At 40.6% G+C, this 16,099-nt stretch overlaps 2 protein-coding genes and 1 long non-coding RNA gene across 3 annotated transcripts; 1 reads left to right on the top strand and 2 right to left on the bottom strand.

Annotated features, from left to right (window-relative positions):
- Positions 1-380: 380 nt before the first annotated feature.
- LOC125709009 (uncharacterized) lies at positions 381-6,523 on the bottom strand. The gene is made up of 3 exons (XR_007382572.1): positions 5,906-6,523; positions 4,766-4,877; positions 381-4,669 (listed from the first exon to the last, which is right to left on the bottom strand). It is a non-coding gene; the product is annotated as an uncharacterized LOC125709009 (long non-coding RNA).
- On the top strand, positions 6,499-12,613 carry actl6a (actin-like 6A). The gene is made up of 14 exons (XM_048976983.1): positions 6,499-6,801; positions 7,536-7,612; positions 7,740-7,914; positions 8,470-8,570; positions 8,918-9,015; positions 9,352-9,446; positions 9,772-9,878; positions 9,969-10,058; positions 10,188-10,249; positions 10,695-10,809; positions 10,908-10,988; positions 11,648-11,743; positions 12,078-12,164; positions 12,299-12,613. Exons 1-14 carry the CDS (start codon positions 6,777-6,779, stop codon positions 12,377-12,379), a joined length of 1,290 nt encoding a protein of 429 aa, XP_048832940.1. The 5' UTR covers positions 6,499-6,776; the 3' UTR covers positions 12,380-12,613.
- Positions 12,601-15,719, bottom strand: mrpl47 (mitochondrial ribosomal protein L47). Its single transcript, XM_048976986.1, has 8 exons — positions 15,673-15,719; positions 15,340-15,465; positions 15,106-15,236; positions 14,911-14,971; positions 14,689-14,785; positions 14,394-14,524; positions 13,811-13,906; positions 12,601-13,188 (listed from the first exon to the last, which is right to left on the bottom strand). Exons 1-8 carry the CDS (start codon positions 15,702-15,704, stop codon positions 13,080-13,082), a joined length of 783 nt encoding a protein of 260 aa, XP_048832943.1. The 5' UTR covers positions 15,705-15,719; the 3' UTR covers positions 12,601-13,079.
- Between the last annotated feature and the right edge of the window lie 380 nt (positions 15,720-16,099).

Below are 16,099 nucleotides of genomic sequence, written 5' to 3'. Positions count from 1 at the left end.
AACAGTTGGTAACCCTATGCAATCTACATTTAGTGTACAAACTAATTACAAAATACACACTTACATGCAATCGTTTTTTCAGTATCTAATATTCTCGAAGATCACATTTAATGTCATTCAATTTTTTTTGTATTTAACTATAAAAACATTTTTATACCTTTAATGGCGAACAAGTTGACATATTTGTTTTGCAATTTTACGTAAAAGCAGTGCCCTCTGATGTCACAAGTTATTGACTCCTGCTGCTGCTGACAATAATAGTTTGTGGTTCATTATACAGAATTCTACTCTCCTGAGAAACAGCAGTGACAACTTAAAAAACTGTGTGTGTGTGTGTGTGTGTGTGAAAATTAAGGGACAAGAAAATGTTAATTCAAAAGTATTGTTTCATATAAAGTATAATTATGAAGTATAATTAAGCCAAATGGTACTACATTATGGTTGTAATAAAAGAGGTCAGTCCATAGTATTATACAGAGACAACTCTCTTAAATATACAATACATGTCTTGGTAACACTTAATAACTCGGTTACTACTCAAGCACAAATCATGAAAAATAACTGTATGAAATACATCATTGATTGATGAATAAAGATGAGATCACTTCGTTTTTGGTTAATACATTAGGTGTGAACTTACTACTACGTGATTTGTGTCCCCTCAAGTAAAGTATTACCCATTTGTAAAGTATTACCCGTCAAGTAAAGTATTACCCGTCAAGTAAAGTATTACCCGTCAAGTAAAGTATTACCCATTTGTAAAGTATTACCCATCAAGTAAAGTATTACCCATTTGTTTTCATACCTAGAGCAGTAAAAATGGAAAAAAAAAACTAATAAAACATGAAGTTACACTCCCTGAACACATTTAGTGTGAACACACAGAAATCAAGACTCCATTTACCAATGAGAGACTGCTATCTCTGAAATAAACTTGAATCCGACCCTGTTTGAAACACAGAGCCTTTCAAAGTTACAAACAGTAATATTTTATAGACTTATTTACATTAGAGCACCACATCAAACAGTTTAAACCTGGACGTGATAATATTTGTATTTATTTATTCCTTTTTCCCCCATTAGGAACTCCTGAATTGTTAATGCAGCCAATAAAAGTGCACAGTGGGAGGGTCTTTCCCTCATCTCTGTGAGACTTGTAATCAATGATGAAGAGATGAAAGAGAGCCAGCTCTTGTTGGTCCCTTTTGAATTGCCATTGGGGGGGGGGGCAGATTAAATCTTGCTTAATGCAGGTGGCAACAGATTGACCATCGTAATACTGAAAATGGCAAGCTGCTTTCCAGTCACATTGTTCATCAGAGCATGCCAAATGTGAGAAGTAAGTTCCTACTTGTGAACTGATGTCACAAAATATTGAGAGTTCTAGAATGGTATTTCCAGCGTAATTTAATCATTTTTTTATTATTATAAGAACAACCTAAATAGTTTCCCCAACATAATCCAGTTTAATTAATGCACTACATAAATAGTCCTTGTATTCAAATATATTAATGTAGAGGTGAAAACATTGTTTGACAATACAATGCATGAATACAATTTATAACATGACCCTCTTAAATTATATAACTGAATATGCTTCAGGCATATGAAAAAAAATGCAACACATGGAAAATTAATAGCAGTAATGCTACACTTGTAAATACTGTAAGTATTTAAAAACATTAAATAGCATAATCACCGCACAATCACTCTGGTTCATACATTGGGGGAAATAACGTAACATTCCAATCCATAGAAAAGTGGATAGACTCATGGAAACGGTAAGTAAAATATATATAATACATAGTGGGGAAGCCTTTGCTGTTTACAATGACAGCTTGGAGATGCTTTCTGTACACAGTAGCCAGCCTCAGAGTGTCCAGGTGAGATTTTGGCCCATTCTCTTGCTCTGTCGCCTCATGCTGCTTGTGATGAAACTAGGATGAAACTACTCCTACCAGTATGTGTGGAGTTAGACTGGAAACATCCATCCATTTTCCAAACTGCTTATCCTACTGGGTCGCGGAGGGTCCGGAGCCTATCCCAGAAGCAATGGGCACGAGGCAGGGAACAACCCAGGTGGAGACTCGAACCCGGGTCCCAGAGGTGTGAGGCAACAGTGCTAACCACTCCACCACCATGCCGCCCCTATACTGGAAACAGTATAATAAATATTAAAGTTGGTGTTATAACTTTACTGCATATTTATATTTTAGTTTTAGATTAATACCCACATGTGATACAATAGGGGTGGCATGGTGGTGTGTGAGTGTGCCCTGCGATGAGCTGGCCCCCCATCCTGGGTTGTTCCCTGCCTCGTGCCCATTGCTTCCGGGATAGGCTCCGGGATAGGCTCCGGACCCCCCACAACCCAGTAGGATAAGCAGTTTGGAATATGGATGGATGGATGTGATACAATACAAACTATGCAATCTTTCATTTGCAACATTTATGATATATTCATGACACATTTTCTACCCCTTTATACATCTATATTAAAGGTAAATAGATATCTGCTAAGCAGGATCCCCTCCCAATTCTGCGTAATACCTTTATGTATCCAAGGGTCCCTGTCAGATGTTGGTCTCCCTGAATCTGTCAGGGGTCCCATGCCCCTCCGATGCACCTGATGCTATGTGATTTGAATGCATGTTCTCTGTACATTGAAGGACATCCCACTTCCTTACGGTGTTTTACTGCTATCAGAGTTACAGTGCTGCAGATCCTTGAAGCATTTTGGTATGAAGCAATTATAGGGCACAGATGTTCCCCAGGATGATCTGTGTTACGATATTTCGACTTTACGATAGGTAAATGTTTTTCACATTCAGTACGGTATTCAATAAATGAGATATTCAACACTTTATTATAAAATAGGCTTTGTGTTAATGATTTTGCCCAACTGTAAGCTAATGTAAGTGTTCTAAGTGTTTAAGGTGGGCTCGGCTAGGCTATGTTGTTTGTTGGGTTAGGTGAACTGCATTAAAATGCATTTACAATATTTTTGACTTACGATAGGTTTATCGGAACGTAACCCCATTTTAACCTTGGGAGAGGCTGTATAATTTCTTCCATAATCTTTAAAAAAAGTTAATTGAATCAGACAGCCTTTATTTTGGTCAGGCGCATTCAGCAACTCCTATTAATCTAATCTTAGATCAATTTTTGTCATGCAAAAAAAAAAAAAAAACATTTGTAAGGGAGGAGCACATCAATAGCTTGGTTGCTAAAAAAAAGCATAGAGCACAGGCTATAAATAGCCCCGAAGCTTGGTGTTGTGTACAGCCGTGTTGGCTTACTTCTTAAGCGTACACCATAGGTGAAGGTGCTTTGGCTATACACAACAGCTTGTGCAACCAGGGGAACATCTGCATTAAAAAAAAAGTCATAGCTGCTATCTGGTCTGGCTGGTCCTACCGTTTTCTGATAAAAGTTAATCTGACATTACTGAAGCACCGCTTGCAAACACAAGGAATGGGGGCAAGTAAGAGGCCATACATAAAGGCAACAACTGTCCGTAAACTGAGATGTCGTTACGATATTCCTGCACTCAGCAGAACAAAAATAAATACTATAGATGCTATACTGTGTGTTGGATGCAACACCTTAAAATGGGGAACTAGCAAGAAACTGATCTGAACAAAATGAGTAGATATCAGATTGGAGATGTAATACAGAAGTGAAACGAAATTAAATTACCGATACATAGAAACTGATTTAAACCTAAAAAGGGAGGGAAAAAAAATCAGAGTGGTCTTATCCCCTCGACTTATCTCTAGGGGAGGCTGGCCGTTGCCTGGGTAACAATTACAAATGGCAACTGACGTCAAAAAGGTAGAAATATCACAGAGATCAGGAGCTACTATGCATAATGGATCATTCAAAACAGACTTACTTGAGCGACGCTAATGTTTAAAATACACCAAAGTCAAGTAGAAGGTAACATTCATCAACAGATTATGAGCTATACATATCCTGGCTGCACCTACATATAAATTCATGTTAAGGTATCCCATATGACAATATATTACATTTATTCTGTAAAAGGTTCACCCAGAAAGGTTTTTCTAATTAATATCCAAAGTCAATGACAATTCACATCAAGATGTTTACTAATGAAATAACAGAAATACAAGCACATGTAAACACCTAAATCAAGATATGCATTTCAAAAGCAAATTGCATGCAGATGATCTTCCAAATAAAAACGTGACGGTCAATCATGACATTCATTACACGACAGGTAAAACTTCTATGTCGTCGTTTTTAAAAATAAAACATACTATTCATTACTAGTTTTCATGGCAGAAGTCATCTTAAAACCATCCAACAAACAGTCTGTCCGCCCTCCTATCTACTAATCCATCAGTTGCTTATTCTGGACAGGCTTACAGGATGGGGGTCATGTGGCCTGCCCCCAGCTTCATGGGGCACACACTGGATGGAAATTCCGGTCCATGGCACAGCACATATCACACATACACACCATACATAGATTCAAACACTACGTGCAATTTACAGTGGCTGGATAAACTAACTGCATGTCTTTGGACTGGGGGGCACCTGGAGGAAACTCACATGGCAAAGGGTGAAGATGCAAACTCCTCACACACACAGCGGAGACGGGACTCAAACCCCCAAAACTGGCGGGGTGACATGAGTGCTGCACCTGCACCACCAAGCATAAAGCATTTTTTTTTTATTAGCAAATATTTTCTTTAAATTTACTGTAAACACATAACTGTTTATTTTACAACCCTCCTACCAGTCAGTGACATGCTTCACATCTTCGTGTCCCTCTCCCCGGCATTTACCGAATCTCCATGACACAGAAGCTATGCATAAAGCATACAAATCGATTCACAGAGGATGTTTGCCTAAACAAAAGCAACAAAATCTGATCATTTCCAGGATACCATGTGTTTCTGTAAAATCAATTATAGTCCACGTACACATTATTCCATTACGGTCTGTTCCCTTCTAATTGATTGTGCCTATTGCGGATTGGCAGTAATGGCAGTTGTACACGTGCTGACAAAATACACACATAACTAGGACGAGATTTATTCCAACCTTGATTAATATTAATATACTAAAAGGCCATCTTTTACAAATCACAGAATCACTAAGTTTGATGCAGCGGGCTTTTATAAATGAAAGCTTGAACTTATTTGTGAATGGGTGATCGACTGTAAAGAGAAGTGAGAGTCTGGCACAATGCAGAAATCCAGGGGAATCCCACCGACCTCCACAAACTGTAGGTGTCACTTAATGCACATTGTTTGTACACGTACATCACACTCTCTCTAAGATGCAGGAAAGAAATTATTATACGGATTATACGAAACCCAAATTACAGTTCTAAAAGAGCTGTTGTGAGATAAAAAAGTCCATTGACAAGCAGTCTCATTGGGGACTTTTTAATAAGCAACATTTTGCTACAACGAACACCAAACATCAGTGTTCAGTTTCCCTTTGGGAGCCAAAGAATATAATTGTAATTCATAGCAATATGACAAAAACACAACTGAATGACACTTAAGAAATTGTCTGGAGGGATTTGTGTAGATATGTTACACATTGCTTATCGAAGGACTTTTGTTATAAAAGCAATGACTTTGCAACATTTTTATAGAATTAGGAAAGTGTCCCAAGACTTTCTGTCAGCGCTGTATACATCTTTTTCCTTATTATTGTTTTAATGTACATAACACAGAATGTAAACAGAAGGTTGCATAGGTAGAAAATGTACCATTTTCTTCTTTGTTTCACAAACTAAACAAATTTTCATGAACTTCACCTGTAGTCTTTAAAAAAACTGGGCATTTTCCTTTTCTTCTTCCTATTCCTAAAACATATGTTATAATTTGTTGTAGTTGGGGCAATGATGCTGGTCTGTACTCACCTCAGATACGTACTAGTGCAGTTCTTCAAAACTTTTTCGTTTCTGTGTTGATTAACACACATTAACCAAACCCAAGGATTTGAACAGATAAAGACTAACCTTTTACCCAAAGACGATTTTCCCAAAACAAATGAATGCCCAGGAAGCCTTTTTATAAAGGCATTGCAAAATGAACGGTTTCAGTTCCCTCTTCACGGTGGAGATGCAGCAAAATGAAGAGCAGATACACGACAAGGCACTGGGGCAGAACAGGACTAGAAAGGAAAAATTCAAATGTTTCTTAAAAACATGTGTCCCAAAATATATATATATTCTCGAATATGCACACGGTGTACTAATGCAGAATGTTAGTTTACCCCGTTACGTCTACTGACGCTTTATCTGGGTAAAAAAACGAAACGTGCAACTAACGTGTTGACTAAGAAATGATAGAAACAAAGGAGCTCCGTGGACAGTCTCGCAATTATCGTGACCTATTGCAGCTGAAGCCGGTCACAGCGGATAGGTAACTAAACGAAAGGTTTAAAAGTATAAATAAATGAAAATGAACAGAGTAAGTTGTCGGACGTTTTCTTATATGTTGACATCTCCATCATTTCCTCCAAACACCGGGCAAACTACAACTCCAGTTTTTTTTTGTCTTAGTGACGCACCTGGTATCCACCAATAGAATTACGCAGAGAAGGCGTGGCCAAAAGGTTCTATGCTCTGATTGGTTACGTGTGGCAATGGCGCCTTACGTACGGTGTCGCTCCATCAATGTGATGAGTACGCTCTAGTTTCTATTGTTAAGCGTCGTGGTTTTAAATATATATATATTAAGATAAAAACATTACTTTTCTCTCTTCCATCATTATAACCAAAACCAAGAATGAGCGGTGGGGTGTATGGAGGAGGTAAGTTTAGTTTTGAGATGCGATGAATCAACGAACTTGCCACGTTGTTCTTTTTATTTTGCTATCTTGCTCTGGAAAGATGTTCCGTACTTGGCGTATATGTCCGTAATCGGAAGCGGTCTCGTCCTTTTACGTGTTTCGGTAGTTGTCTAAATCCATGTTCGTGAACGCCGTTTCCACGTTTTCTAACGCAAAGTCAGTGTCTCTGGATGGGTGCACAGTTCGTCTGGACCCCGTTCAGTCCAAGAACGGCGATATTATGATACTGTGACCCTTCGCAAGTTCACATCCATCCATCCATCCATCCGCCCACTTTTAACAACCGATTCGCTGAGATCGGCATCCTTGACGGGACGTCGGTCCGCACGTTCGCTTCCCCCTCATTAATATGATGTATTCGCAGGACCCAGATATCGGCACAGCTTTAACGTTTAAACCCTTTAAAATCATTATATCTTAACCAAATAAACATCGAAGAAGTCGTGGGCAGGCTTTGCATTAAACTCATATCTGTAAATTGTGTAGATTTAGCTGACTTAACACTTGTGTGTATATTTGCATTGTACCTCAGACGTCATATGCGATAGTTTTAAGATTCATGAAACGGACGCGGGTTTTATTTTAATTGGATGGTGTTTACTGTTTTACTGTTTTAGCATTGACTGGAATTTGGAATCCTACCTGTGATTGCAGTGTTATTTTACAAGACATACAATTTTTCTTTTATTCTGTAGATGAGGTTGGAGCTCTGGTCTTCGATATTGGATCTTACAGTGTAAGGGCAGGATATGCTGGGGAGGACTGTCCCAAGGTGAGCTCCGCAATATAAAATCTTTACGTTCCCCGCCCTTCATTTCCCCCATAAATGACCTTGACCATACTGACTGTAGCTGAATTGAGAGCGAGAAGCTGGTGTGCAATGCTTTGTTGGTCCGCAGGCTGACTTCCCCACTGTGATCGGCGTAACTTTGGACAGGGAGGATGGGACCACCCCCATGGAGACCGACATGGACAAGGGCAAGCAGAGTGGCCACACATACTATATAGACACAAACCAGCTCAGGGTTCCACGTGAGAACATGGAAGTTATGTCCCCTCTCAAAAACGGCATGAGTAAGTTCTTGTATGCGAGATAATGTGAGTTTACCTGACCAGCTCTGGGCTGATTGGATCACAAATAGTTTGTTCTTATGTTTCAGGAGAGTAATCAGAACACGAAGTTATGGTGTCTTACCCAAACATGTATGCGTGTACTTGTGTGTATGTATACGATGGGATCCGGTTGACCCGATAGTCAGTAGAATTTAGATGAAGTGGTTCACAGCTGGCTTTGTCTCAGGACTCATGCTGTCACTTTAAGTCACAACCAAATTGTTTTTAAGTCATATATTAAAAGATGTCACGGGTCATATATGGATATTAATGATAATCATTTGCATGTTTTAACAGGATTAAAAATAGGGTGGTCATAGTTTTACCTAGGAAACTAAAACTGACACACTAATGTGTAATACGGTTGTCTTTTATAGCAAGAAAAAGGTATTATGTGTCTTAGGGGCATTTGAAGCACTCAAGTTGGAGAGGGAAACGGTCGAGTGTGGCAGTGAGTTTTAGAGTTGTGTCTCTAAAATGACCAATAATTGCTTTTGCTTCCTTGACTGACTGAAGTTGACAACTGGGACAGCTTTCAAGCTGTTTTGGATCATACCTACAAGATGCACTTCAAGTCTGAGCCAAGCCTGCATCCCGTGCTTATGTCCGAGGCCTCGGTGAGTCGTTGATCCCCATGACAGTTATGTTGCTATTTTTTTCCCCTCCAGTGCAGTTATATGATCAGAAAAAAAGAGAATGGCAGTGCTAGCAGTTAACCATCACCCCTAAAGTTCACTGGAGCTGCTTTCCAGTGTTCTTCGCCTTTTCAGATTTTACAGTGAAATTGACTGATTTGCCAAATATGACTGCCACACCTCAGTCATGGATGCATGCAAATAATTGAGTGCAAATGTGTCTCACTTTCTGCAGATGTTTTTCTTTCCTCTTTCTAGATGAACATTTTGCCCCTAGTCTGGTTGTCACTGTCTAATCTGTAGTTTTTTTTTTTGTTGTTTGTGTGCAGTGGAACACGCGGGTGAAGAGAGAGAAGCTGACCGAGTTGATGTTCGAACACTACAACATCCCCGCCTTCTTTCTGTGCAAAACCGCTGTCCTGTCCGCGTATCCTTTCCTGGAGCCACAAGTTTGGAGATTTCTGGATGGGTGGTTTGATTGACAGTGGAGACAGAGAGTAGTATTCACCTGACAAGACGGCTGTAAAAATGTTTGATGGTTGCTGTCATTTCTAATGTAGTTCTTTTGAGTGTGATTAGCATTTGTCCTCTGATTGTCCTGCCAGAGAGGAGTTTTTAAGTGGAAAAGGTGCTGAATTACAGTTTCGGTAATTTAGAAATCTCAATTAACAGAACTAGGGAGAAAATAAAACCCTTCCGTTGATGTCCGGCTGTTTAATCCTCTGAGCTTCGTTACCCTTGTTACCTTTAATTAGTTCCACAGATTTGCCAACGGCCGATCCACAGGTCTGGTGCTAGACAGCGGCGCCACACACACAACCGCCATCCCAGTCCATGATGGATATGTCCTGCAGCAAGGTATTGATCCTCCCTAACAACCTGAGTCGGCCACCTCTCAGCTCGTTCCTTTAAATTCATTTTCTAGGACTCTGCTATTTCTCTTATCTCTAATTTAATTGTTTTTTTTTTCCCTGCTCGGCTTAGTTATTCTCAGAGGTGGTTAAGTTCAGGTCCAGAGAGCGAAAGTCCAGACCAAGATTGTGTTTCAACGAACCAGTTGAGCACTGAGTCACTGAGTACTCAGCTGGTTGGTTGAAACAAAATCCTGATCTGCATTTTCATTTCATTTCATTCTCACTCACATCTGGTTGCTGTATGTGTTACGCGTCTCTTATTCCTTCAGGTATCGTGAAATCGCCCCTCGCCGGCGACTTCATGAGCATGCAGTGCAGGGAGCTTTTCCAGGAGCTGGGCGTGGAGATAATCCCTCCGTACATGATCGCGGCGAAGGTGCGGCCCGCAGCCCCCCCCTCGGTGTTCGAGCCGTGCTCCTATGTCCCACTGCACGATCCGGTCTGATGTTTCCCCGTGACGTTTTAGGATGAGGTCCGTGAAGGTGCATCTGCCAGCTGGAGGAAGAGGGAGAAACTACCGCAAGTGAGGCGTTCCTGGCACAACTACATGTGTAATGTAAGCAGCTGACCAACTGCATGCTGACCAGCCTCCTGGGGATTTATTTCACAAGTTGGTTGCTTATCATGCACATACCTCACCTGATGGTGATGTCATGTATTAATTATTTATTTTCTTTTTTCCCAGACTGTGATCCAGGATTTCCAAGCGTCTGTACTGCAGGTTTCTGATTCGCCATATGATGAGCAGTAAGTCTAATCGATCGATCGGTATTCTTATTGCCCAGAATCACGTCACTGTGAGAGTGGTGCAGTGATTAGCACTGTCGCCTCACACCTCCAGGACCAGCGTTTGAGTCTCCCCCAGGGCTCCATGTGTGTGCAGTTTGCATGTTCTCCCCGTGGTATCGTGGCGTTTCCTCAGGGCACTCACGTTTCCCCCCCACAGTCCACAAACATGCTGAGGTTAGCTGGAGTTGCCAAATTATCCTTAGGTACGCATGTGTGACTTGTGCCTGTAGCCTCCGGCATAGGCTCCGGACTCCCCGCAACCATGAATAGGACGGTTTTAGAAAATGGATAGATGGATGGACTTCATTGTGGTTTTGCAGGAGACTTGGTACGATAATAGAATAAAAGAGTCCCTGCATTTATGGTATTAGTGCTGCATGATGGTGGACCTGTTCCCCTGCAGGGTGGCTGCCCAGATGCCCACGGTGCATTACGAGTTACCCAACGGCTACAACTGTGACTTTGGAGCAGAGAGGCTAAGGATCCCCGAGGGTTTGTTTGATCCCTCCAATGCCAAGGTTTGACACCCAAGTTCATCTCAGAAGGTGTTGAAGAAAGCTGAACTCCCTAAGGGGAACTCCTTCACTTATCTGATCCCACGTATCTCTCTCTGCAGGGTCTGTCGGGGAATACCATGTTGGGCGTGGGTCACGTGGTGACAACAAGCGTAGGGATGTGTGACATCGATATCCGACCGGTAGGTTCACATGTGAGATGATGTGTTATGACCATCTTGTTCCTAGTGAGGTCAGGGAGTGAGGTTGTGACGCATCTCACACCTAGAAAAAGTTCAGGTCTAAGTGCAGTGGGATACAGTGCGGTTCCAGCTCACTTCGGTTTTCCACTGCAGAAGGGTCGGCTCGTTAAAGGGGTCGCTGGGTTTGGAGAGTGACAGGAACATAAACCTAAAGAGACGCTTATTTACTGTTCACATGGTGTACCACATAATTTACTATGTCATAAATTTTGTTGGTACATCAGTGAGAATCCCTATGATATGTTAGCACCAAATGCTAGCGTGCTAGCGTAAGTGGGATTAGGAATCCATTCCTTTTAGCTGCTCTATAGTAATTTTTTTTTAAGTAAGAGGTTGGAAATCTTCAGGTTCCGAGTCATTGGAAATGCATCAATGCATCGCCACATGCGATACTACTAATAATCAGTCATTTGGTGGCAACATAACCAGCTTTGTTTGGTTGCAATTTTGGCACTGCTAGTAAGCAGGGTCACGCTGGGTCCAGCTCAGATAATTCACAATGGAAAACCATTAGTTTGTGGTGCGGCTCGGTTCTCGGTGGCAGTGGAAAACCACCACTGGAGAAAGACACAGATCAGTGATCCTGCCTGTCTTCCCAGGGCCTGTACGGCAGTGTCGTCGTCACGGGGGGAAACACGCTGATCCAAGGCTTCACCGACCGGCTCAACAGGGAACTGTCCCAGAAGACACCCCCAGTGAGCACTGTCCCTACCCTGGGATGCATTTCTGTACACTAAAGCCAGAAGTAGTCCATCAAATACCACTTTGCAGAATAGTTCCGGCACTCGTGCTTTTAACCATCTAAAATTAGTGTATTTTTTACTATTTTTTTCATGCCTTGTTTTGTGATTCATGTGTCCATCTTCTGAGTAGGAATATCGTCACATTATTTTATGTGTGGAACATACCTGAAATTTGACAGTGATGTGCCTCAATACTAGTCAGTTAAAATTCAATTCACTTACATTTTTTTTAAATCAGCCAAAAGGATATTATTTCGTTCTGGTTAAATGTCCTCTCTGTGTTTAGAGTATGCGTCTCAAGCTGATAGCCAATAACACCACAGTGGAACGCAGGTTCAGCGCCTGGATTGGTGGCTCCATCCTTGCGTCTCTGGTAAGGTTTTTGTTATACTTACGGATGTTTGAGTTTTACTTCATATACCTGCATTTCACACTTTTTATGGAGTAATTCGGATGGCTGGTGTGTATGTGTTTCCTACCGCTTTCTTCCTAAATGCTGTTTTGCAGGGAACCTTCCAGCAAATGTGGATCTCAAAGCAGGAGTACGAGGAAGGGGGCAAGCAGTGTGTGGACAGGAAGTGTCCTTGATTGGCTGCAACACTCTTTACAGAAAAGGCTAGTCTTTCCTCTGGACTCAGGAACATCCTATAATGGCTTTTCCCCCCCCTCCAATGGCATTTAAAATTGTTTTCCTTTTATCGAGTTATTTTATGAGGTGTTAGTTTTCAGATCCCCACTCAGGCAAATTGCTGTTAGAGTTCAAGAGTTGTAAGCCTTTTATAATTATATTTTGATAAAGCACTGATTAATCATTTTATACAATCAGTCTTTAATTATGCCATGTTCATTTTAAACAGCAGTGATCGACAAAAATGCATTGTATATACCTTTGTATGACATTGCATTACATGCGATCAAAAAACATCACCTGTTAACAGGAATTTCATTCTCACCTCACTTGTCTAGATTTGAAATACAGCTGCATTATATGTTGAATGACCTGCCCTCTAGTGGACTGTGAAAGTAAGAATATTCACAGAGGATGTTCTTTTATGTATGATATTCAGTGCTTTTATTGTAAGACATAGAACTAGCTGAAAACAATGAACTGCATTTGAGGTAAATTTTTATTTGAGATTTAAGAGCTGCGAGACTGCATGAATTGCAGAATTAATCTCATGTGTGTGTTTTGGCTATTAAAAAAAAAAAGCAAAAAAAAGACTTCATTGTTATCTAAAGGCATACATCAGTCACACGTTCATGATGTTCCAAGCATGTTCTTAGTGCCTCATGCTTTGGAGACCATGTTTGGGAATTTCTCCATCAGTTTGCTGTGCCTTTTGGCTTCGGCCAACCGCTTCCTTCGTTGTCTTCGCATGTGTTGTTCTATGCGAAGCCTGAGTCACAAATACAAAAATGTACTGATTATAAAGATCAGCAACCAAGGAATACTTATCCCAAGCTATATTTTTGCTACTTGCAGGTTTTTTTAATCTAACAACTGAAAGAAATTTCATTGAAATTGTGTAAATCACAACTGCTAGTTGCTAGTGATGAGCAAATGAGGTCTCGTGAACCATTTGCTGTATTTTCTGACCCCAATAGGTGGTGCTCTTGAGCCCTTTTAAGAATAGAGAGCACCTACTAGTGTGTCACAGAATCAAGTGATAAGTGTTCGATTCCACCAGAGACACACCTCAATGGGCTGATCAATTACCTGAATAATTTAAAGGGCGACTTTACATGTGATACTGGTGTAACAAAAAAAAAGATGCTTATAGATTGAAAAGTGACATGGCTGACTCTTACTCTGCTTAAATCAACGGTACAGAAATTCAGTGACTATTATGCATGTAATAAGAAATAGCCTTTGCATATGCATAATAAGTAAAATAAAATTCATAGTTTTTTTCCCCCTAGCGTTCCCAAAGAAATACCGGAAAATCTTTGGATCAATGTAATAATTAAAATTAATGACGTCTAGCAGGTGTGGTCCTTATTACCAAGATGCTCACTCACCTTATGAAGTCGTTAACGAAAGGTGCTGAGAAGAATCGCTTTCTCTTGTATCTTGTGTTCAGGTACCATGGAATGGGGTACTCCTTAAATCTGTACCTGCCAAGTCCACAGAAACAGTTCACTAATGTATCGGGTAATAATCAGGTCTGAGAAGTTGGTCAAGGCAACGTCAGCTTCTTCACACGCTGGCACATAAACAGGTGAACATTATTTGCAAAATGACAACGCTGTAGCACTTCCCAGCCCATGCAAACACAGGTCTTTTCAGAACTTCTGTGAGGGAGTTATTTTACAGTTATGGGAAAAAATAAAGTGTGACAGCAGCTAACCAATGCGAGCAATGAAATATTTGGCAATTAATAGAGGACGCATATTTTTGGAAGCTGTATATTTTCATGCTTTGTACCCAAGGGCATAACAATGGCCCTTAGCCAGGAATTTAATCTAGTTTACCAGAAATGTACATTTAACCCTGTTCAAAATCCAATTCTGAAAATGTGTACATTTCTAAGTGGCAATTTCTTCCATATAAAGGCAAACTGCTATTCTGTTGGACAACTGAAACTGCATTTTCCATCCATACCAGTAAGTTCTTCCAAAGAGGTCTCTTCTCCAAGCACCTGGACGAGCTCTCTCCTGGCCAGTCTGCAGCAACCGGATGGCATCCTCTCTCTCCCTGACTACAGTCTCAAGCCTTATCATAGACCTGTCCACCTGAAATAAAATGACCAGGTCATTTAATGTATATATTTTTAACATTTCCATTGCTCAGAGACAAAAGTCACAGAATCACAGTATCAAACATTATGCTCTCTAAAGCGACAACACTGTCAGGAAAGGCGTCACCCGAGCAAGCAGCCCGGACGCTCCGTTTTCACCTTCCTCAGACGCTCCGGGCTCGGCATCGGGACCCTTTGTCTCTTCGCCTCTTGTTCAACAGTCAGCAACATGTTCTTCTCTTTGAGCAGCACGTACCTGCAGAGAAAATCTGCGGTTATACTGGCAGTCCACTTACCCCGAAATGCACTGCTTTCTGAATCCATATAGAATTACTTTCGCCAAACACATGGCAAATTATTGACATTAAGTATGCAGCGTACCATAGCTTGTGTAAATCTTCATTACTTTTAGTCCTTAGTTGTTTTGCAGTCCAAGGTGCCCCTATGAAGAATACATCGACCGTTAGGCGAACAACCAGCGAGATAAACCAGGCAATTAGCAGAATTTAAGGTTTAACAAATATAACATACACAAGACGTCATGCAAGATACGACATGGAAGCACTGAATTTTTACCTGACTTGACAGTTGGCTCGCCCCAGTTTTCGGGAATGTCAAAAAACTCATCCAGTCCTTTTCTGCAGCTGGACGTGTACAGTGACCGGCACTGATGTACAAGCAGCCTCACATGAGTCTGAGGACAGGGACTTCGTTTGGGAAAGAACAAGTGAAAGAAAACAGCAGGGAAAAAGCTGTTAGGTTATGCCACGTGTTAATAAATATGTACATATTTTTAAAACAATATTTTACCTCAGTGGACAGAGTTTGGTCAAAACATGCGGACGCTGGAGAGGTAAAGTTGATATCCTAAATCCTGACTGAAACTGACGGCAAAGTGACAAAACACGTCCTCCACTGATGGCAGCCATCTTGGATCTGTGACGTTTACCCAACATGCATCACGGTGGTTCACTCTTTCTATCATTAGAAAAGAATCGTATTTCGCATGGATGATTCGTTAAAAGCTATAGATACACACATATTATATAATATTACATTATATATTATATTATATACACACGTACATGCACAGGTTTATACATTCATAATTCGTTCTTTTGATCCAATCACAATTCCCCTGACCTTATCAAGTAGACGTATAACCTTTTCTGCATTTAATGCTCTTGCAACAGAACTGAATCTGAACTGTTTCCAATGGAATAAAATAATAATTAATATAAATAAAGATGACGCAATCAACGGTATATTAATGGCAGTTATGACCTCCTTAAAATAAAAGATACGCCCTTTTCCATTAATCAGATAGGTTTACAGTAATTGTAAGTTCCTTTCTGTATTTCATGTTATACCGGTTACTGACATAAGTGACCTTTGTGGCATGTGCTTGGTAATTGTACAGTAAATCTTCCATGACTTTGCCACTCCAATGTCTGTTAGATTCAGGTGCAGGAAATGTTGTACAGCCAGCATTAACATTTCATTTTGAAATGATTGATATTTTGTTATAATAGTAAATGATGAATACAGATTTATTAATGACCAATATGTA

Source organism: Brienomyrus brachyistius, chromosome 15 (genome assembly GCF_023856365.1).
Source record: "Brienomyrus brachyistius isolate T26 chromosome 15, BBRACH_0.4, whole genome shotgun sequence".
Taxonomy (NCBI): domain Eukaryota; kingdom Metazoa; phylum Chordata; class Actinopteri; order Osteoglossiformes; family Mormyridae; genus Brienomyrus; species Brienomyrus brachyistius.
This window is presented reverse-complemented; position numbering and strand designations above follow the sequence as displayed.